The sequence below is a fragment of the Larus michahellis genome, chromosome 4, assembly GCF_964199755.1.
Source record: "Larus michahellis chromosome 4, bLarMic1.1, whole genome shotgun sequence".
Classification (NCBI taxonomy): Eukaryota; Metazoa; Chordata; class Aves; order Charadriiformes; family Laridae; genus Larus; species Larus michahellis.
The window spans coordinates 83766805-83791121 of NC_133899.1; the positions used below are offsets into that span (position 1 = coordinate 83766805).

The window sequence follows — 24317 nt, forward strand, 5'->3', positions numbered from 1 at the left end:
GCTCTATGCAGTGTATATCTTTCCAGGCACAACACATGGAAACTTGGTATGTTAAGTACAAATTCTTTCAATCAAATCTGTTCTAGTTAGAGAGGACTTCAAAAAAACTGATCCTGAAGTTTCTACCACTTAGACATCAAAGCCACCTTGTCTCCCCAAAGCCTTTACAAGAAAAATTTAGCATTCTAGTACTGAAAAAGCAACTCAACATAATATAGAAGCTATGCATCACAGTTTGTGTTTAGTGCTGTAGTTCAAAGAAACAAATCAAGTTTTGTCACTTAAAAAAAAATAAGTGTTTCCTATATTTCTAAATACCTAAACACCACCAAGCAAAGGGGAAGCGTTAACTATCTTAGAAAAATTAGACTATTCTTTTGATTTGAACTAAGTAAGAGCGTTATGTAAGAATACATACTGCAGAGAAAGCTATGACCTATCGAAAAACCATACTACCAGCCCACGGCACATGTAAGAAATCTGTATGTTGTGGCATCCATAAATAACGCTTGTTATTGTATGCTTTTAACAAAATAGTCATTAAGTTTAAGAATTTTAATCCTGAAAAACTATCAATCTGAACACACCAGAATGATACTGTCTTGTTGGTGAAGTAACATTCCTGATGCATGGAGTGAGCTGAGATTCTGCTCTTTCATGGGATGAGTCACGAGATCTGTCACTTGATCTGCGTCTGTCCCTTGATCTCTCATGTCCACCACTTGCACCATGAAAGCTCATTTTTGTGTAGTCTATTCCTTTAGCAATACGAGATGAGGTGCTGAAAACAGAAATAAATGAAACATTCATCATTTCAAAATTTCAGAAACATTTTATATATTTAAATTTTAAAGGCATTCATACTCCATGTACATGTTTGGAAGATTAATATTATCCATCTCCATTTCCTTTGTTTTATTCATGTTTATGTTTACAATCATGCACAATGATTTGGAACATTAAGTAGACAGCAAGAATTACCTGTTCATTGCTGTGTGATATACAGAGACACTGCCTCATCAGTTGAGCCTGCCTGTGAACCTGTATTCACAGAAATCCCTACCAGAACAGGAAAGTCAAATACAACTAAGCATTTTGTTTTGATTCTTACTGTTAAATTAAATGTTCTAATCAAACCATGAAATTAAAAGATAGGGGTCATTTTTTCCAATGAAACTTGTTTTGGAAAACCCTTCTCAGAGCACAGGCTTTTAGTACTGACTTCATTTTTTTTTGCAACTTGCCCTTTACAAAGGTGGTCAGCCTTAAACTAGTTGATATATCAAGCCACACCAGCCAAAGGTATATTACTGTGCATTCTTTTTTAAATTTTCAGTTACTCTTAGAAGGAACAATTAATAAGCCACCACAACTCAGAGAGCAAACATATGAACTACATTATTAAAGCCAAGACCTACAGCAGTGTCAGTAACAAGTAGGACATTTGTTCTAAACTAGCAAGTTTTAACGTAACTTTAAGATTATTTTTTTAGACTGTGATTAAATTGTTACATTCCTTAATTTAAGATACTGATTTTGCAATTATTAAACCTACCAACAAAAACAGTCAATTTCAAAATCCAGTACTCTCAGAAACTATCTAAAAATTAAATATCAACTTGCAACAGCTATTGCTGCGTTTTACCAAAAATACTTACACCTTTTATTTGTACTCTGTAAACAAGACTTTTTTTTATATCAGGACACCACAGACATATCTGCGTCCTTGCACCCCACTGGAACTCCTACATCAATTCCTTTGCTGTTTGCCTTTCAAGCATGGGCATGACAACTCCATATTTACTGGTTTATCCAAGAGCCCCAGGTACTGGATAACCAAGACAGACGTCTGCACAGCTACGAGGTCTGACAGACTAAGAAGGGTGTAACTTCCCACAGGAGCCTCAATGCCCCACTTGCTCGCAGCCTGCAAATCCCACAACTTTTACCAAGAGACCTTAAATATGACTGCTAGGAATGCTGTAGGATTCAAGAACACAAAAAGGTAGGAATAATGACATAGCAAAAAAAAGCACAAATTTTAAAAGAGTGAACTGTACAAGCAAGTTGAGCAGAATGTCCTCTTTTTAAGTTGCTTAGAGTCAATGATAAAAAAAAATAATTCAAGACTGTTCAAAAAAATGAACATCTAGCATGATATTTTCTGTGACCGATAAGAAGAGAAGCTTAAATCAGAACAAAAAGGCTACAATAGATTTATGCAGTTTACAGTGGCACAAAATTAGTATTAGCACAACACAAAGGATAAGAAATATACCTCTCAGCTAAGGAACACAAGCTTATCCCCAGTCCATTTGACTGAGGGAAGGATCTCGTATCCGATAAAGCAGAAGCTTGCTGCAGAGAGAATCTACTGCAATACTGTTTCCTGCCAAGCTTAAAATATGCTGCAATAAGACATGCATCTTTAGGATGTGAAGTCAGCCAAAGGTCTATTGAATGAGGTAAAAGAACTGCAAGCCTCACTTATGGCTGGAAATGCTGAGATTCACAGCCCAAGAATAAAGATGATCCAACCATTTCCATTAAAAGGACACAGAATTTTCCTCAGGACTTTCAATGCAATTCTGAATGTATTAAGATACGCAGCACTTCAGCACGGCTAATATGTCTCCTTCCTTGTTTTACTTTATCAGAGAAAGGTAAATTCTGTATGATGAAAGTGAAACGTACGTAAGTTTGCAAGAATGAGATCTGCAAGCCTCCCTTTCAAGAGCATCAACAATTTAAGAAAAGCTTTACACCTTTTCTTCCATACATATATGCATACAAACCAGAACCATTTTAAAGCATACAAAATACGCCCACAAATTATCAGAAATGTGGATTGCAGCCTATCATTAAAATTTAACTTGAAACCAAAGCCTGACCCCTGTTTAGACAGGATGATATTCACTATTGCTGCAGCTAAACTTCCCAAGAAATGGTCACAATTTTTTTTTTTTTTTTTTTTAAGAAAAGAACCTGTGTATCTCATCTGCCCCTAGAAGATTTGTATTTGTACATCACGGTATAACTAACTATCCCACACAGGGAGGGAATGAGGGGGGAGTGTGCATGTGTGAGGAGTACTCCCACACATAGAAGACCTGTGACAAAATATCTCAGCAAATCCTGATAAAGCCACATGTGATCAGGCCTTTGTTAAAGCAACGCTTTGATCTTAGCCCTGATAATATTTCTAACAATGCTGTGAGAAAGTTTTACAGGTGCCACATTTTATAGTATCAAAATGTATGACTCAGTATTTCTCAATAGCTAAAGTGTTCTACTTGCTTTAAATAAGGGAAGCAACTAGAAAATGAAAATGAACCACTGTAAGGACATGCATGCTTATCACGCATTTTGGCGGAGCAGACGTGAATTACCCTTTAACAGAGAAGGCAATTAAAATGCGATTCTTAATCCAGAATACTATCTAAAGCCACATTCATTACCCCCTAAGCAGTGATTCAGAGTTCACACTGAAGTAGGGTGAGCCCTAGTTAATAATCTCTTTACAGGAGCTGAGAAAAACAGGTGCTACAGGAAGTAACACTGACTCAGCTGGCATCACACTTCCTCCTTAGTCATGTCTGAATTAAGGACTAAACACGCCAGGCACGACTGTTTCAGAGCTACCTTCCCAGTGTCAGAACTGGGGCTACTTCTGCCTTGGTACATAGAGCCAGAAAGCCTGGGAGGAGAGGGGCAGCAAGGAGATTAGCGTGCCTCCTGCTGCCAGCCACGTCCATCCCTTCAGAGCACGGACACATGAACCATCAATTCAGCACATCACGCTACGGAAGAGGCAGAGGCTGCCAGCTGGAGGAGGACAGGATCCTTAAATATTAAATCAACTGTTTCTGAAATGGACAGATTAGTAAATAATTTCAATGAGCCGTTCAAATTGCAGCTGGCCACGCCATTCATTTTCTCTGCTTCTATGTTGTACTTTCCTCCCTTTAATGTACAGATTAATGCTAACCGTGAGACTGGCACATTATCTATTAGCCAGAAGATGCAAGACACAAGCCAAAACTGAAAGATTTCTAAGAATTCAAGCAGTTTGGCTTGAGACAGCAGCAAATGAATCATTAATTTTCACTCATCTTAATAACAGCCATCTGAAATGTCAATCTTAAAATCTCATCACTGTTGAGTCACAGTACACAAAAATAAATTTATTTCTTTGATCTGTTGCATATATCTCTGACAAAATCTGAAGTTCCATTTGTTTGACAGCACATGTACTCAGATAAATACTACCACTGAAATACAACTTTGTTCCACAATAAACAAGACAACTAAAATGAGTTTAAATCTAAACAAAGATAAAATAAAGACGTAGAAACTAGCACGTCAGAAGAGACAGTCACTAGCTTTACCCTGCAATATTTGGCTAGGAAAACTGTGTCACTGAGATGCTGTACCAATTAGTCTGAAAAAGGAGCTACATCTGTGGCCAGTACATATGAAAGAAGACCTGGGGTTCATATTTTCGTGTAAAGAGGCTACAGAAGAAATTGCAAGTGTTCAAAAAAACTACTACATCAGAACTACCAAATAATTTTTCTTTTTTTTTTTTTTGACAGAATGACTTGTTAATAATATAATTTTTCTCCACCCTAACAAAGTCACTGGGAACAGGAGGTTACTTCTGCAGGGAAATGGAAAAACCCTTCACTTCATACCAGTGGTGAAAAGCCTGTTAGGAGTTACTTTATTTCGTGCATTACTAAGGCCAAAACATTCACTCCGTCTCTCCATAGTTTTAAAATACGTATTTCTTAAAGTTGCTAACTAAGACTTGGCAGTGCATTTTGTTCAGGAAGTCCTAACATTTGTAGAAAATGGAACTTTAACTACAAACCCGTCCCCAGTGATGCAGGCAAGCCGAACCGGTAGTCCCTAGGGAGTTCCACAGTTGTGTCAATGCAGCTACCAACCTACACCCACGGACGAGTGACCCACAAAAGCAAAGCTGCCCCATTTGCAAGAACAGGCAAACTGTTAGAAAGTATTGTGTTTCACAGAAGCATTATGCAGACCAGATAAAATACCACTACTTCTCAAACAGCAGTGAAACGCTGATAATTAAAAGTGCCAGGAAGCTGTTGGTCTCATGTGGCACTTGGCTGCCATGCTATATAAATCTGTAACTTCAGCCTACAACAGTCAATGGTGCTCTGCACAGTGCATTACTTCAAGCCTCCAAGAAAGTCATTATAGTTTCAGATCTCTATCTCACTCTGAAAAGAAGTATTTGCAATGTCAGTTTTCAATTAATTTCCCAGCCTATGACCACCATCTGCACTCTGGGCCATGGAAGCCACGGGCAAAGACTGAGGCATACCACCAGCCTATAAGCAAAATTTTTTGCTGCATGCTTAGTAACATATTGCATTTAATTTAAAACTGTAAGAGGGGAAAAACCCAACCCCAACGTTTTAAACCCACAGCCCGATTTCCTCATTCACTGAATCTGTAAAAAAAACTGATATATGTAGACCACGTAGTACCCAAAAGTTTACAAAGGAAAGGTAAGAGAGTCTTGCTTTATCGATTACTTTCCTGCAGGGGAGGGGAGGACGGACACAACAGCACAACACAACATAGCAATCCTGTGAATATTGGTATATTTAGACTATCTTCACAAATTCAATATACAGTTTTTCCTGGCTCCAAAGGAACATTGGGGCACTAGCGCTGCACCCATTCAAGAACTTTAAGTCAGCAATAGAATTTATTTTCCCCCTCAGTCAGGGATCAAGGAACCTCTGCCTTTGTAAAGGGAAGAGTCATTTTCTTTAAAAACAGCTGCCTCACAAAGAAAACCAAATAAGCTCAAGGCTTTATTTAAGCAAACCTCTTTAATATGATGTAAAGGAGGAAAAAGAGTACCATCAAAATGGCACACTTGTCATACTGGTATACTTCATATTTTTGCAGTAAGGGAAGAGCAGTTTTTTAAAAATGTAAATGCCCTTCAATTTAATGATGCTTTGGAGTTATCTGTGGAAGAAGAGCTTCAGTTCATCTTTCTACATAACAACATATTGCTCTGAATATATTACTAATGATTAAAATAACTCATTAAACTGAATTAATTTTACTGCCAAAACAATTAGCATTTATTCCAATATAAAAACTTCCTATGCATCCTACTGAATACTGCCAATAAACATGCTTTTTTTTTTAATAAACCCAGCTCTTGTCTACACAGAGTTATGGTGCTAAACCAATATACTTATTACCCCCAAAACCACCCTAAAACCTTATCTAAATGAAAAGGATGCAGCAGTGAAAGATTAGCCAAGATTTTTACCCTTTTTTTCCCCGCCCTTTATCTTCTAAAACTTGCATTAACTAACTCTTCTTAAAATATAAACTTAGACCCTTTCCTAGGACGATTCACATAATCAACACTTGTAGAAACGGGATATAGAGCTTTATCTATACACTAAATTACACATATATTGCTATAAGGCTTTAGAAGAAAAGAAGTCTGTTCTGCTCATATTGCTAGGATTTACACAATGACAATGCTTATGCCCCTCTTCCTCCCCCTGAAGTCTGTTCTTTGTCAGCAGACATTTCAATTGACCAGTGCACACAAAGGACAGTACTTTTCCTCATTCTTCTCCTAAATAATGCCCACAGATTATTCCTGTTAACGGATACGCACCTTCCTCTTGTATCTATCAGGGAGGAAACACAAAAGCATGGAAATAATTTTGAAATCAGAGCACAAAGGAATTCTGTTCCTTCCAAAAAGGCAGCTTTGAAAGCCAGATCAGCATCCTTTGGCATTACTTGTTAAGTTCAGCATATTTGGTATTTCCATCATTTCTTCAGTAGTTCACTGCACCATCAGCGAGCCTTACTTTTTCCTCCATCATCTTCCCCTCAAGGATAAGAAATTGTAGCTATACAGTCCATTAAGTGTTCAAAGACGCAAACCCCTCTAGATATTAATTCAATTCAATTTCTCACAGTCACTGACTCAGCCATGCGTAGTGCAATACTGACGTCTGACCTCGCAGCCTCCTGTGAGCTGAATTCGTACTTGCCGTTTCCCCATCTCTAAGCAGCCATTGGGTACCGCGATTGACGGGCAGCGTGGGGAGCGTGCGAGAGGAGAGCTGCTCGGTACCGTGCCAAGTACCATCTGCGAAGCTATTTCTAGTCCTGCCAGCTTGTCGGGTTTCAGCACACAAACACCACATCTGAAAAGGTTATTGCTAACTTTCTCTTGTCACATCTCTCATTTGTGATCACGATCATTCAAGATAGACAATTGCATACAAGTTTCAAGGTACGGTTAATTTGTTCCTGTAAAGTCTGCCAGGATTAATATTTTAAATTAATTCACCTTTCGCCGAGTTCACAAGCAGGTACAGCAATAGCCTTTTGAGAACAAGGCAGCACAGCCTCCATTTTTTAACTACGAACATCCCTTTTCCAGCAAGTCTAAGCTGGGAAAAATGTACTATGCTTTGTGACAACCTAAATATTAGTATATAATTATACTAATCACTATGTTTACTGATCAGAAATCAGTTCACCAAGTCCTGATGTAGCACATCTTCACATCAATAGGTCACCAAATGTTTGACAAGTCAAGTCCACCGAGCACAAAAAGCAAAGCAAATTAATACATGTATCAGGATTAAATTTTCTAAAGGTTTTTTCTTTGGAAGAGGATAAGTAAGCATTATGCTACAGCTTTTTTGAAATTATTCTTTTTAGAATGTCTGTAGGCTGTTTTAAGGAGCCACAATACACTGGAGGAATAGTTTAAAAGCAAGTCTTAGAAAAAATAAAAATCAAGATGTCATAAGCAGTAAAGTGGAAATTAAAATATGATGAAAACTGAAGGAATAAGGGGGGGTGTTCAGCAAAAGACTGCTGCTATAGAGGAAGTCAGTAAGAAAAACAAGAGACATTATTAGAAAGGCAGGAGAGCATCGGCATTCTAGACTGAAGAGTCAGCTCTTCAGACATGGAAGGAAAATTTCTGCTCACACAATTTCAACTACCTGAACCAGCGAATTCTCTCCTGTTTTTAGGGTCTTCTGAGGGTTCACACAACCACCCTCCCCATGCCCCAGGGGTAGAATAACCATCACAGTCTTGTAGGCCTTTTCTTCCCTTCAAAATAAGCCGTGGAAGACATAGCTATAATTAGCTGTATAGAAAGCATGCGGGAAAAGCTGCCTTTCTCAGGCATTTTTTTGCTTCCAATAGAACAGTCTCCCAGCAGCAAGAAAAAGTGCAAGCGCACCGGGGGTCTCTCAGCACTGGTTCCCTATACGGGGTATATTCTCCATAGCAGAATTAGCATGTTTGGTTCTCCTTTACTCCTATTTCAGGTAGAGAGAACATGCCACAAATGGATTAGCTCTTGATTCCCACAAAACTACCCCTCAGGCCAGGACATGCATCCATCAAAATCTCGCAGAAGCAGGGTCCAGCAGTCACGCTTCATGTGGGGCTCAACCTCCAGTAAGGAAGCCCTCAGAAAGAATTCTCTCTGCTTAAACTGAGAGTGCTACAGGATCTTCCCCTCAACCCAACACAGCAACTCTACAAACGCTTTCCTGATCTACAATTCTTAAATATTCACGTAATTTTAGTCTTCCGTGGGCCCTCTCAACTATGAGTAACACATTTTTAGTAATTCAGGAAGGAAGGGACACAAAAATCCCACAAGCGTTCAGTTGCCAAAGGGATTATTCAAGCAGCAAGGAATTAACCATTAGATAGATACACATTCATTCACACCTTATGACTTCTGTCAAATTACCTGCATACACAACCTCCATAGAAGAACACCGGTTGCCTTTATTTAAATTCCAATTCCTACTCCATTTTCAAAATGGGATACTAGGTAAAAATCAATGTTTAAGACAGACAGAGGCATATTCTCTTCCTTGGAACTGGAAAGTACCTCCGTCTATTAAAAACCAGCTTCAGAAGTTCAAATTCAAAAGAACTGGGTCCAAACACTGAACCTGTATCTAGCCATTATAGTTTCTACTCTAGGAGTAAAAAGGAGCAGAGAGCAATGCAGAAGAGTTGTGCATAAAAATTCTAGGGCATAATAGTTCTGAGCGTAATAGCTTCACCTCTGAAGTGTTTTGTGTCTTAATTAAAAGTCAGGTCTGATCAAGTTTTGCACAATGCCAAAGTTTAATGGTTGGAATTGATGATCTAAAAGGTCTTTTCCAACTTAAATGATTCTATGATTCTATAAAGTCCACCACAAATAGTATCTGATGATATTTGGAAAATATGTCTGTACGTGCTGGACAAGTTCAAGATGATTTAGTGCGTTCTTTTGCACAGAAAGTTTTCCTTCTCAGCAGTGTTCATGAGCTGCCATTTCAGAAATTAAGGATTTCAAAGAGGAAGAGAAAAAAACCATCCACGCAAAACTGTTTAAGACCACTCACTATACCTCAGATACCTTACCAAAGATTAGTAGACTGATGTTTTTGAAAGACATCACCGAGTGCAGCCCATTTTTCTAGATTTCAAGAACATCTCTTCCAAGCCCATATCAGTTTCTTCTGAGGGCTTTACATCCTGGTGCCAATGAAATCTAGATGAAGAGATCTTCTTGATCTGCCAATACCATCTTGCAATTAAGAGCCAGCACGTTTGCAGTTAACTTGAAGCAGATGGTGCACAGTAATTCATAGACTATGACCTGAGCCCATAGTGAAAGTAGGCCTAATTCTTTTAATGTCGTATATTGTGCAGGCCTGTCCCATGCTATATAGTGTTCAACTGCAGAAACCCAATTTACAAAAGAGAAATAAAACCCATCTTGCAGTGAAAAACATATTATACATTCTGATATCATTCCAGAGACAAGAAAAGGACCCCTCTGGGGATGCTTCATGTACTTACAAAATGCTGAGGCAAGTAGCACTTCCATTCACAACCCATGAATGCTTCCTTCTAGCATGCAAAAATAATATTAAGGAAAAAAATCCTAGCATTCAGCATCTGCACAATAACTTGTCATCTATGGAAGATTTTTCAAAGAAGCTCAAGATTTTCAAAGATTCAAGAGTCATGACAACAGAATCACAGCACAGCCACATTTTGTTCATTAACGCAGTAGGGCAGGAAGGACTTTGAACCTAATACTATCTAAATAGAATGAACAAACAAGGAGTTATCAATGGGACTAAAACAGAAGCAGATTTAGAAAATTAAATCCAGAATAAATCTTAAGGAAGAGGCAAATTTAAGTCACAGACTTTTCATCACAACCCCAGAGAAAGAACTTAGTACAACAGAATTAGAATTAAAGTCTTCCAACAAAAACAAAAACTGCAGCCCTATGGAGAAATTGCATGTGGGAAGCTAACAACCAATGAAAAATTAAATAGAAAATACAGAACAGCAATACCTAATAATGAAAATATGAATGCAGAGACCATTTACGTGAACCTTAGCCACTGTTTAGTCAACATATGGTTCCTGAAAGTTTTCTTCTATTATACTTGGGTACTTAAATAAAAAGCATCTCAAAGATTTTTGTAATAGCTTGGACAAACAAGACTGTGCATCATTAGTCACAGTTAGCTTTAACACCATATAATTTCACTCTGTCAGTATCCCTTTATACAAGGAATCACATGCATTATATTTTTGGTCCTTATGTTTTGAATCTCTCTCTTCTGAGTTTTCTGTTACACTGTCCATCTCAGACCAAGTAAAAAAAAAAAAAAGAAAACAACAGCACAGCTTGCCAGAGCTTTCAAAAATTGGACACTTGCCAAACTGGAAATAAAAACATAAAATGCTAACCTGTGGAACTGTTTCATACATACACCCCCTCAAACAGTTTTGCCACACATCCTTTGCCTCAGACAGACCGGGCAGTGAAGGGAGCCAAGTCCCGTTGCCATCCTTGCTGCCTCATAAGCCTCATACACAGAAGGACGGCTCACAGTCAGTCCTAGATTATGTTTTCTATGAGTCTAGGAAATTATCTAAGCTATTTTAAGAATGTTAAGGCTGGAGGATTAAACACTCCAAAGCACCAAGAAGTGACAAGCTAAGCATCTCTCAAATATTACTCCCTTGTTGAGATATATTATTAAGTTCTTATTTCACCATTACACTTTTCAAACCCAAAGTATTTTTTTTCCCCTATGATAACAGGGCATATTTTGAAAGTGCAAGACAAGTGAGACTGCGGCACTCAAACCTTTTAACAAAGCAGTTCTGTTCACATTACACCACTACAACTTATGTCTCCAAAAGCATTTTTCTCCTCACACTGCATTTTTCACACAGACTTCCACTTGTGTGGAGAAAAAGCATCGAGTCAGAAGTGATAGTGATATGTCTATATTCAGCTACCCAAAATCCAATTATTTTGTTTAGGCTTTTGAATAAAGTACACTATTTTCCAATAATTGGATTCTCTGAAGTAATCAAGTATCTCAAAGGAACAAGGTAACAAAATATTTCTCCTTAATTTATTCCTTATTCTATTACGACCTCAAACTATTAGTTGGATTCTCATTCACAAAGCTTTCCAAAATGTGTCTGCATTATTTGGGGGGAAAAAAAAAAAAAAAAATCCAGATGTTAACTTGAATACTATATTCCTACCATACACATTAAAAGGTTCCATAAAACACTGGCTGTTCAGCATTTTATTGGAAACACAAATTGTGTTTTGACATAAATATGTCCAACTTAGTTGCAATTATTTTAGAGGCATAGATTTCATACCTTCTGATGTGTGAACCTTGAATTCAGATCTTACAAAGGGATCAACCGCAGCCTTTCTGAAAGGCATAGGCCATAGACTTCCTTAGCTCCTATTTGCATCAGATAATCTTTTCAGAAAGCTGCAGAGCTTTTTGTTTAAACATTTCCCCAAAATAGATAACCTGCAACAGACTACACATGGTAAAACATGTGCACTGTTTCTCTGGACTGGATTTACCTAGCTTCAGCTTCCAGCTACCACACTTTATTAGAAATTTGCCTACTGACTAAAGCTCATCATCATAATGCTGGTTTTGCGAGGATCTTTAGAGACCGATCAAGACATCATTATTTAACCTTTGAATTTTCTGTCTCAAAAGTTACTTTGTAACTTCTATGTATTCAGAATCCCCTCTGAAAAAAGTCTTCCTTGTGAACTGCTGATACCAGATTTCCAGTACCTTCTCTCACTATACATCCAACAGCTGCATTAGCTGTTTTGACCACATGATGTTAATGGAGATTTATGTTCAGTTGACTACCCATTGAGACAGTGTTCTTCGTAGTCCCAATACTACCGATGATCATGGGTTGATGTGGTATACAAAAGTGGCCTACATTCTTTTTTCCTAAATGTTTAACTTTGTATTTAGTCATATGAAGAAGGCATGGTTATTTGCAACCAGTTTACCAAACCCCTCAGATCACATACTATTAATGATTTCTTTTCATTATTTAACACTCTCCATCACAGAGCATCTGCATCTATATCAGTTTTTGGTTTTATTCCAGATCACCAGTCATGGGAGGTAGCATGGGATCAGAGATGAACTACATGAACTGGACTTAGTGATGAATCACCCATTTACAACCACATTCCGAGACATGACAGTGAACAGTCCTCAACTTGCAGACAATGCCCTATTATATCTATATTGTTCATCTGCTGATACTGCGCCACATTTTGATCCTAAGTAAGAAGCACAGATTAAACACTTACCGGACACCATCATCTTAATAAAAACATCAATTGTACAAAGCTATATTCCATTAGCCTATACGGACCAGCAGCAGCAGCCACCCTCTTCGGTTCTGTGTTAACCATTCCATTATTCACATCACAGACAGGCATATAATTACGTGGGTCTCCCTGTGAGCCTTTTAATTATTGGTGCATTCTTTTTTCCTGCCCTCTTGGATGTCTCACAATTATCCAAGACTTAACAACAGGAAAATAACCCACAATATTAATTGCCCATAGAATACTTAGGGCAACACTTGAGTGCAGTTTATCTGAATCTATGCAATAAAAATGTGAATTAAATTGCTGGTATTGAATGTGCTCTGTAGCTTTTTTCCTATGATCTTGCAAGTGGGAAAGCTTACCTCACTAACAATTTTAGCTAGCTAACATAGATTTTTTTTAGTTGTATTTAGCACTTCTAAAAGGGCAAAGTACTTAGAAGATACACACTTATTTGGAAGCTTATATATATTTCCAGCAACATGCTTCTTCACATACATTAGCTAGGTGACTAACAGCTCCGCTTAGCTCATTTTTGATCACTATATGCTGGAAAAACACTAATCAACTTCATAACGCCTTCAAATCAAGAAGCATTTAAAAAATATTCTTACGGTGAGGGATGCAGGTGAAAGCAAGATCTGACACACAGCTTTACGAAGAAAGTGCTATAGAGTGTGCTACTTGCATGCAAGCAACTATTAGTTATCACCATGAACAAGCTCCACATACTTTAAGTACGCTACTTAACAGAGAGTAGTACCAACCAACTAAAGTGATGAACAGGAAGTAACTTCTAATAAGCACCCCAAAAAAATGCATATATTTAGTCACTCAAGTGGTATCATGACATGCACACAAAGCATTTAGGTTTTTTAAAAAAAGATTAAAATTCCATCAATAGCAAAACAAATCTATGCACAGATTAGGGAAGCTGACAAATCAGTTAGGTTAGAAAATGTCTTTTAAAAGGATTAAGAAGTGTTCCTTTTAAGAAGGACTACAAGAATTATGACAGGACTTGCCACAACCAGATACAGTAGCCTTTAGAATGGACCTTTATTGTATTTTTTGAGATGCAATAGATGGTACGTAGCACCTACCTTGAATGTTTACAAAGTTTACGAGGTCTATTATGCAATTTCCGATCCCAATTCTCTGGATCACTGGAGTTACTGTCATAAGGATGAGGCCGTCCTGCCATTCCACTGCCAGCTTCCTCACACTACTGCTCTGAAAAGCACACATGCAGTACTCACAACCTACATTAAGAGAGCAGTGTTTACCTTTAAATAATGCCACACAAAAAATAGTAGACATGCAGAATTTAGTGTTGTTAGGTTTTGGTTTTTAAAATAAAGACCACAGAAAATAGGATATTCCGAAGCACAACTTCTAAATTGCATGACAGTAATATTCTAAACATTTTGCTGATACCTGCACTAAAAGGATTATTTTGTTATTTAGAAATATAGTTCTATAAACGTTGGCAGACGACTTCAATTTTGCCACAATTAATTTCACTGTGTCCAAACAGAAAAGTCACCAGTTATAAAACACAAGGCAAACATATCATAATGTTCTTTCAAATGTACAAAGTTAATTCAAAGAAAGATCCCAACTGTAGAAGAGAGACCAACAGTTTTTACAATTTGAATGGCTGCCCGAGAGGAAAACAAAATTAAGATTAACAGTTATATCTGAGTCCTTACTCCAAAATGGAATCAACAGTAATCCTCAGAAACACTCAGTGTAGTCCACTTTCACTGACTTTTACAGAAAAGTCACAAAAATTTACTAGAATAATAGACATTATAAGCCTACCCTTCCATGACTTAGATCCAATATTATATTCAACCCCCACCAAAATTCACTTATAGATATAACAACCTTGTGACTGTCAATAAAGATAGCCAATCTTAAATGACTGGTGTTCAGATCATACCTATAAGTGACACTTGTGTCAAGAGAGTTGTATAGTTCAGAATGACCTGGTTACAAGAATGAAAAAGTAGCCACAAGTGAACAGCTGATGATTGTACAGCATCTGGAAAAAATTGAATTACAGACAGATAAGCCTATTAAGTAATGGAAAGATAACCCTACCATGTTTCTCTAAAAATGAATTACAGACAGATGAGCCTATTAAGTAATGGAAAGATAACTCTACCACTTCCTCTAAAGGTTTAAGGTAAATATTTTAGAAACATTGTATTTTCACCCCACCCCCATTTATTATAATTCTATTACATTCAATGAAATTTATCCTTTTGGGAAGTGAGTCCCAAAGGAATCGAGACTTCTTTGAAACAAAGTAGCTTCTCAAATAAAATGTCTCTCTAGTCATGGAAAACAGGAAAATGCTCATGACAAATTTAGATTCTCTTAGCTAAATTTAGACCCAAATATTTTTATTGGAGGGGAATGGTAGAGAACAAGCTTCTTAAAAATGTTAGTTGCATATGAGTTTTTCCTTCATGTTCAGTTCTACCAAAGAAAACAGACTGTATACCAAGTATACGATCTCCACCATAGGATTGGGGTTTTTTCCTGTTACGGTTTCTATAATGAAATACACTTTGATTGGAAGCCTCGTACGGTCAGGTATCCATATAGAGTCAGGAAAGGAAAAAACATTTTATTTAAAATTACAGGAAATACTCAACTTTCTCATAAAAAAAAAAAAAGGCAAAAAGCCCAGATAACCATTTCATTGTGTTATTACCTGGAAATTCAGGCTATAAAAGCATGGTCAATGTAGGATGATACTACATAAACATAGAAGGTTATAGGATTTATACACATTCATCGGGTGTGTTTACACGCTTAACAAGGAGAAACCTACAACCTATTTCAGAATAGAAAAAGTATTATTAACAAGACAAGGGGAAAGAAGGCTGGTTTATAAATCAAGTCACGAGTTACTTCAACAGCCATCATACAGAACTTAGGTACAATATGACATACCATTTTCATATACAAGTAATACAAAAATAAAGACACCTTTAATCCTGAATTGAAACAAATTCTGTTCATTAGATTGAGTCACTTGAGCAATATACACAGCGAGTCCTACTACTCAGGGGAACAACACAGTTTAGAACAAAAAGCAAAGACCGGCAACGTCGCAGTGGAACAACACAGCTCTCATTCTGCAATCACTCCTAGCAACTGACTATTGCAGGGTCCTGCTTCAACTCCCATATCTGCTGAAGCACGACAGCGACAGGCTCATATAGCACCACGTGTTTCTTTTTAAATTTTTGTTTCCACAACTTGTCTCTTCCTTTTAAAACAATCTGAAAGACTTATAAAAACCTCACCCTCTCAGGTATGGGCCAAAGCAGGCACCTTATCAGAAACAGGCTGTCATCCAGCAGTGAGTTCTCATTCATTTCATTGAAGAAAGACATCATCATTTGAGGTTTAACACGGCCAAGTGCATGGTCCTGCACGTGTGTCTGAGCAACCCCTGGTATCAATACAGGCTGGGGGATGAAGGGATTGAGAGCAGCCCTGCCAAGAAAGACTTCGGGGTATGGATTGATGAAAAGCTGGATGTGAGCCAACAATGTGTGCTCACAGCCCAGAAAGCCAACCATATACTGGGCAGCATCAAAAGAAGCATGGCCAGCAGGTCGAGGGAAGTGATTCTTGCCCTCTACTCTGCTCTCCTGAGACCCCACCTGGAGTACTGTGTCCAGCTTTGGAGTCCTCAGCAAAAGAAGGACATGGACCTGTTGGAATGGGTCCAGAGGAGGGCTACGAAGATGATCAGAGGGCTGGACCACCTCTCCTGCGAAGAAAGGCTGAGAGAGTTGGGGTTGTTCAGCCTGGAGAAGAGAAGGCTCTGGGGAGACCTTATAGCAGCCTTCCAGCACCTAAAGAGGGTTTATAAGAAAGACTTTTTACCAGGACCTGTTGTGATAGGACAAGGGGTAATGGTTTTAATCTAAAAAAAGGCAGATTCAGACTAGAGATAAGGAAGAAATTTTTTTTACAATGAGGGTGGTGAAACACTGGATGGAACAGGTTGCTCAGAGAGGCTGCAGATGCCCCATCCCTGGAAGCATTCAAGGTCAGGTTGGACGGGGCTCTGAGCAACCTGATCTAGTTGAAGTCCCTGCTCATTGCAGGTGGGTTGGACTAGATGACCTTTAAAGGTCCCTTCCAACCCAATCCATTCTATGATTTTATGAATTTTGCTTTCGCACTGGAAAGATGTGTAAAAGCATCTGGTTTTATGAAAACTGCAGCCAAAAGGACAATTTAAAGTCACTTTCTTAAGCTGTCTCATGCTTTCTGCCTTCTCCCTGTCATTCATTTAATGAAAGTGACCAATTCAACAAGTGCGTATAGGTTCACATACACTTCAAAGAACAAGACTGGTTTAAGTGGGATCAGTTCCTCAATCTGCTTTGCTATGCAGCTACATGCTTAAGCCATTACAAACAGTAGATGACACAGAAGGACAGAAACAAACAAATGGGACTGCTCCTCATGAACAACATTATTCCCTTTTCCCTGCTTAAAGCATATGAGGAACCCCAGCAGCATCACTGATGAAGTACCAGACTGGCACACAACCCAGAACTACAGCACAGTTATGGAAAGAAGATAAACAATCTGAAAGTGTCCAACGCCACATCTTATGAAACTTCTAATACAGCTCCAAGCATGTCACACTATGAACAAGAAACAGTCGTCCTTCCATCCTCACACTCAACAGGATCTTAACAAATAACACTTCTCTAAGAAAAAATTTACTGTAACACAGCGAATTTTTTTCTTCTTGACCATTGTTTATAGTGCTTTTGTGCTGATTATAAACAAATGTATTCATCAATTTTATTTCAGGTTTTAACAGACAAGTAAGACTACAAATAAGGAATATTTTTTGATGCTTTCCTCTATGAAACTAGGAATTTTTCAATTAGCAAATGCTGTGTAAGTTCTGTAAAGTAACTAACTAGTCCTCCTAATTAATTTTTTAAACACTTCTGCAAATTCACTTTCTTCTGCAGTAGAAAAGAATGTTTCGACTATGGTTTAATTATTTTTTTTTTAATTTTTTTTTCACAGATTCACACTGTGGGCAATAAAAAAAAGCATTTTTTGTGGAACATTCTGGCCTTGCATGTAAAACAAAAAACCGCAACAGTACATGGCCCTAAACACTATTCAATACCTCCCATGAAATCAAGGAACTGCATCTGTAGTGCTGATAAAGGCAAAAAGGCACTGGGAGCACACGAAATAAAGAAAAAAAAAAATAATCCAAATATCCTTTGTAGATCACAAAACACTGTTATACTGGCTGAACTGATTGCCATTCTAATTAGCTAGCAAACAGTTTTCCAGGTGTAAAGAATGATTTCTTATCCTTCTGCAGAAAGTGAGTACTCCAGAGAATTATTACAGGGCATATTGTGTAAAATAAGAAATCAGGAAGCAGACTTTGATTTTGAAAGCTTTCAACACAGACAGCTAGAACACTTCAGACTTGCTAAGACCAACTTGAAGCCATAATCATCACTAATTTATGGAAGTTGTAGACTACTGAAATACAAGGGAATTCTAAAGACAGACACCCAGTGGGTTTGGGAAGCTGATAGTCGATGTGGTAGAGCCACCCCAGATAATGCAAAATACAGTTATTCATGTGCTTACATCACTACTTGAAGAGTTCATGAAAGGATGTATCATACAGTAACTTGTGACAGCTGTAGAATAGATTATGTTAAATAATACTTAAAACATATTCAGTTCTGTGCCATGACAAAATACAATGCACAAAAGAAGCAAAGCAGATTAAGCAAGATGTAGACAACATCTGATGCTGGACAGAAGTGGACATATACTTCTGTGAGATGCAGGACTAGCACTCTTCAAGGTACTGCAGGTGGGGAAAAAAAACATTCTTTGGAAATCTTTCAGGAAAGTAGTAAAGGAAACCTCAACCAATATCAATATGTTTCAGCCCCCCAGCCACAGTACATTTATTGAGAATACTTATGAGGCTGCAAAGCTCAAATCAAAGATTATTGAAATAGTCTGAATTTTTGAGGCAGAGGCTGAAGATGTTATTTTCTGGACACCAGCTCATCAGGTGGAAAAAAGAACTGATCACTCCAGCTGTCAGCACAGAAGACAACATTTAGGTAATTAACACGTAATACTTCAGGCAGCTACTCAGCTTTAAGCCTTGGTCAGAAGCATTTCCTAAAGTAGGACAGGTTTCAGAAGGTCATCTGCTTTAACCTGCTCCATCAGTGAAATACACTGTAAAGGTGAATGAGGATAATTGGAAAGATCCAACAGACAAGTAACCAGCTAGGACAAAAACAAAACCTGAGACAGAGAAACTCTGAGATTGAGATTATTTAGATTTTCTGTAAGGGGTGACAGTCTGCTGTTCACTGCCTCTAGTCATCAAAGCACAAAAGCAGCAACAACAAAAACTAACTTACAAGTAAGATTTACTGGGAATGCAAGCACAGTGACAGTACATCCTAATTAAGAAATACAGTTCAAAGTACATATGCTCATAATGCAAACACCATATATCATGGAAATCCATACCTGTCAAGTGAGTTTCTTGCAAACTAGCACAGACATCAGCCACATAAAGTAGCTTTATAAATTATCATCATTGAAGTGTTATCAAACTGAGGCTGATTAAAGCATAGCTAAGAAACATCCTTTGCGATACAGCCTCAACATTAACATAACAGGTCAGGATTGAAGCTTCTCTAAATGAGTAAGAAATAAAAAAAAAATAAAAATAATCAAGCAGTCATGGGAAGCTGAGGATATTCCTATTTCAACAGCGCCATGAGCAACAGATATCCAGTCACTATCTTGCAAGCTTTAACTTCGTAATTCCTAAAAGGAGCATGACAATGAAATACCTATCTGACATCAGAAGCCTAAAAACCAAGAGGCAGATGATTCCCAACTCCCCCTCTGTATTAGGATTCATTCTGTAAAAATCAGCTTAAGTCTACCTGTAAAAAGCTCAGTGGATGGAGCAACTTCTCTGACACAAAAGCAGAATCATGGTTATCACTGCAGAAAAAGGAGCAGAATCTAACTTCTTGACACTACTATAGCCCTATCCCCCGTGGCCCACCGATATAAAACAGAAAGCAGACAGACACCAGGCTTCAGAACACTCAGCATCAGAAACAAAATAAATAGTATGAAAAGACTATCAGGTAGATTTCTTGAAGAAACAAGCAGGTCCATAACCACGGTCGTACCCAGCAGTAACACTACCTCTCAGTAAGCAAGAAAATCCCAAATAATTTTTCACATGTTAAATTAATTCTAAATTAGCTTTTGATTTTATACAAAGAGATACATAATTTTATTGATAAGCAACAGGACCACGCCAAGATTTAAGCAACACTGCTAAAAGATAGCTGTGCTGAAAGAAATTAGCTCATAATGAGATTTTGATTTTTGTGTATGCATAAAGGACAAAACGGACCCAGCCTCAAGCGTACAATCTACAAAAGCATACAGTTTATAACAAAGTGACAGAAAAAAACAACAGTGATGACATTTGTGACTAGTTTAATAAGCAGTGTCATCCACACATTAGCTGTTTACCATTTTCAAATGCAATGGCACCTAAAACGAAAACTGGGCTTCAAGAAGGAATTTAATACAAGAGCTGCTTTAACTTCTCTTTCTTAACCCCAGCTTCCAACTGGCATTGACACACTAGGCAAATGCACAAACATGCTGAAAAAACTCATAAGAACAGTCACAAGCAGCATCATCAGTAGACAGCAATGATGACCACAGGCAGGATGTAATAGACTAGAATGAGTTTTTTGAGACAGAAATGGTACAAATTGAGAGGTAACATGCAGAGGCTTTTGGCAGGAGAGCCTTAATAGAAAAAAAATATCCTACGTGATGTTTTGCAAGAAAGAGACCTATTCAAAGACAAATCCACACTGACAGACCTGCAGAACAAGTACAGTGGAACAGCACTCCATCACTACTGAGAATTGGTTAAAAAAGAAAAAAAAAGGAAAAATACCCAGCCAGTTCCTTTTGACTGCACTTGTGTTCGAGCTATAGGAATTCAAGGTAACCTACACAAGATGATGCAGAGACAGGTTTTTAGTTCACATAAAATAAAACAAGTGTGAACTATCAGGTTATGAACTGTGAATAGTGTAAAGTTGATAACTGGAAATGTATTTCTGGATCAATAGCAATCTGAATTCAAGAGCAAATTGAAGACAGAAAGAGAAGGTCTTCTGGGGAAAGGATCATCAAAACTGAACAAACAACCGAGATAAGTACTCTTTAAATGAATCATTGAAGATGATTAATGAAGAAAAAAGGCAAACAAAAATAAGGAGAACAGAGATGACAACCAAAAGGCTACAGAGAAGCCAGGTTTTAAGTATGTGCTCGAATTTGTAAGAGGCAGACAACAATAAAGAACAAAAAGATACAAAGCTCAACCACTACTTTAGACAAAGAAGTCAGACAAGTGACAGAAACAAATCTGGAAAAGGTCTATGATAGAGCTGGATCCAAAATCTGCAAGAAGAGAGCTCTTAAGTGACACATTTGATGGGATCCGATACAAAAAAGAAAAACACACAGAAACAATAGTCAGAAACGGAAGTGAATTTAAAAAAAAGGTAGTAATAGGCAACCACAACACATAATTTTACATATTTATCATACAAGCAATTGACATTTTCTGCGAATAAAATATGGTTATATGGAAAAAAGTTTTATGAAGATACTGAACTCATTATGAAGTCATTTGAGTAGATAAATCAATGCTCGGGTATTATGTAAAATAAGTATGCTCAGGAATTATGTGATCGCTGTCAGGCAGTCCTAAACAATAATACCGCTTCTGTACAGCCCTCAGAGCAACTGCAGGTTTTACCAGTAAACATTATACGATTAAAACTAGCAATTTAAGTAGTGTTCAGCCTGTTCATGACACCACGCGTAACAGATTTGTCAAGGCGAGGCGACCAGACGAAGGCACCCTTTCTACGATGCTTTTAAAGTGTAAAAGCTTCAGCCCACGATCTGTCTCAGGCGACAGGGACACCCGAAGCAAGGCCTGCGGAGATGCCGTGCCTCAGCAGGCCGGCTGAAACACTCCGAGACGCCTCCGGGCGACTACAGCACCGGCTCCGGTCCCTCACAGAGGCAGGGGCCGCCGCCGCTCGCCCGGGCCGGCCTCCCGCAAGCCCTGAGGAAATACAGCCCAGGAGCCGCGGCCGAGAGCCGGGCCAGAGGGGAACGCCGCCGCCCGCACCCTCCGCCGCCTCGGCCGCAACGGCCCTGGCCGCGGGGGAGCAGCCCCACCGGGCCCTCGGTCGCCCCGCCGCGTCCTGCCGCGCCGCCTCCACCCGCCACTCACTCACCCGCCCGGCGCCGGGGCCGAGCCACCGTCTCCCGCCGACACCGGCCGCCGCTCCCAGGCCCGGCAAGCGCCGCCACTACCTCTCGCGAGAGCCGCCCCGCGCGCAGAGGAGGAGGAGGTGGCGGTGCCGAGATCTCACGAGACTTGCGGGGCAGGGGGCGGGTCGTGAGGCGACGCCGTTGCTAGGGGCGGGCCGGCGCGCTGAGGCGGCGGTTGCTATGGTGCGGTGCGATGCGGCGAGGCCGGGCCCGGGGCTGCCTGAGGGCCGCTGCCGTTCCGGGGGGCCGCGCCGCGGGCAGCGGCCAGATCGCCGGGGGTCTGATCGCCAACCCGCCGGGTGCCGCCGCAGGGTGTGCGGCCAAACAGGGCGGAGCCCTCGCCCAGGGTGGAGGTTGCCGGTCTGAGCGCCTGAGAGGCGGTGCTGGAGAGCGAGCGCCTCCCGCCGGCGGGAAGAGCGGCTCCTCGGCTCCCGTCTGCCGCGGCGGAAAGGTAATTGGGAAAGATGAGGCAGAGGAGCCAAGTTACGCCGAGGGGATGATAACTGGGCCGCTGCCTTCCCGCTGGGGCTCTGTCAGTGTTCACACACAAATGTTCTGAGGAACAACCGTTACCGGTTTTACATGGCAGCACATACCCAGCACCCAGGCCTCTGGCCCCTTCCTACACTGACACCATCATCTGTCTATCACTGTCTGGCACAGAAGAAAAAGACAAAGAGAGATAAAATACAGCTTAGCTAGACAAGCTGACATGTCTGGTATCTCAAAATTCATCCTAAAACTGATGTAAATTGCAACTATAATTTGTACAACCGTATAGGTTATATGGAGCCTGTGTAATCTGCAGTCTATTTTAGGAATATAATTAGCAAATGTGGCTTTCATTCTATAATACCTCGCAGAACTATCATGTTCCACGCTGTAGGCAACTTCAGTGTACTTGTACAGTTGTTGAGATCACACTAAGCCCTTTGCACTCCTTATAGGGGGAGAATAAACCGATACCAAGCCTCAACTGTATTCAGATCTAAAGACAACGTTTGTCTCTTTCCTAAGATATTCTCTATAGCATCGTTATTAAATGCAGGCAGAGCTTTACTTCCATGTCAGGTGAAAGGATAGTAGAACTCTAGACAGTAAGTACACTGAAGCAAATTAGTGGAGAGTTTGGGAGGAGGAAGAGAAGGAGCAAATCTCTGCACAAACTTTTGAATGTTTATCTGTTCTCCTTCGTGCATTGTGGGAAACCAGTCTGGTTGTACAGTGGCTATTTTGGGGCAGCCCTGCCGTGAAGATCAACCACCATGTATGAGGTCTTCTTAGAGTCTGATAAAATGCTGTTCTAAGCCACTGTTGGACCAGACCTCCCAAGGAAAACATGTAGGTAAGAGGGAACATTAATCTATAACCTAATGATGAGCGTATTCACCTTGAACAGGGGTTCTGATTTAACCGCTGGTGGAGGAAGTTGACAAATTTGCTGTCCAATTCCAGAGACTGGAACTGTGCAGCTAATGCCTCTTGTGTGCTTCTCATATATGTGACATATATACTCCTTTTTTAGGGACACCTAAGTATTAATCTAAAGATTCACTGAGTGTACACCTCTGGACTTGCCTGATACATTAGCAGATCTGACTGCTTCAGGCAGGAAATATTAGATAGACAAGTTGTATACCTTGTGTACATTGGGGAGAGGAGGGAAAGAGGGGGAAAGAGAGCAAGGGTTTGTGTCTTTGCTTTACCAAAATGTCCCATTAAAGTCTGAAGCTTTGCTACAACATACAGCAAAACCCGATTTTGTTAAATGAATTCTCTTTTCCATCCTAGAACAATAGCCACAGAGATAAACCATACAGTTCTAGAAACAGTAGAACAATGACAGCCAAGCAACTCACACAAAAGCTGTTAGAATGCGCTAACTAGGCAAGGAGTCAGATGTTATGTGCCGTTTAACAGGGAGCTGAGCAATATAATACATCAGTATTTACAGGAGACAAAGTTAGAAGCAGCTAAGAAAGCCAAATCACTAGCAGTTAAACAACCAGCAGTAGGTTTTACCTAAATATCTTACAATTCATCTAGTTTTTATTAGAGTTCTTGTGATTTTGGCTGTGTTAATTTATCATGGGTTTGG

At 39.4% G+C, this 24317-nt stretch overlaps 1 protein-coding gene across 8 annotated transcripts in view; it reads right to left on the reverse strand.

Annotated features, from left to right (window-relative positions):
• Nucleotides 1-22293, reverse strand: part of BTBD10 (BTB domain containing 10) — a 32123-nt gene extending 9830 nt beyond the window's left edge. The window contains exons 1-4 of one of the 8 annotated variants that reach the window (XM_074586100.1): nucleotides 22183-22290; nucleotides 14712-14813; nucleotides 13870-14028; nucleotides 588-781 (exon numbers count right to left, since the gene is read on the reverse strand). In XM_074586100.1, coding sequence (XP_074442201.1) covers nucleotides 588-781; nucleotides 13870-13970 — 295 coding nt within the window. In that variant the 5' untranslated portion in view covers nucleotides 13971-14028; nucleotides 14712-14813; nucleotides 22183-22290. Of the gene's footprint in view, nucleotides 1-587; nucleotides 782-6688; nucleotides 7093-13869; nucleotides 14029-14711; nucleotides 14814-22182 lie in introns of those variants that run through there. The other 7 variants (XM_074586105.1, XM_074586103.1, XM_074586106.1 and 4 more) reach the window with 7 other exon arrangements.
• Between the last annotated feature and the right edge of the window lie 2024 nt (nucleotides 22294-24317).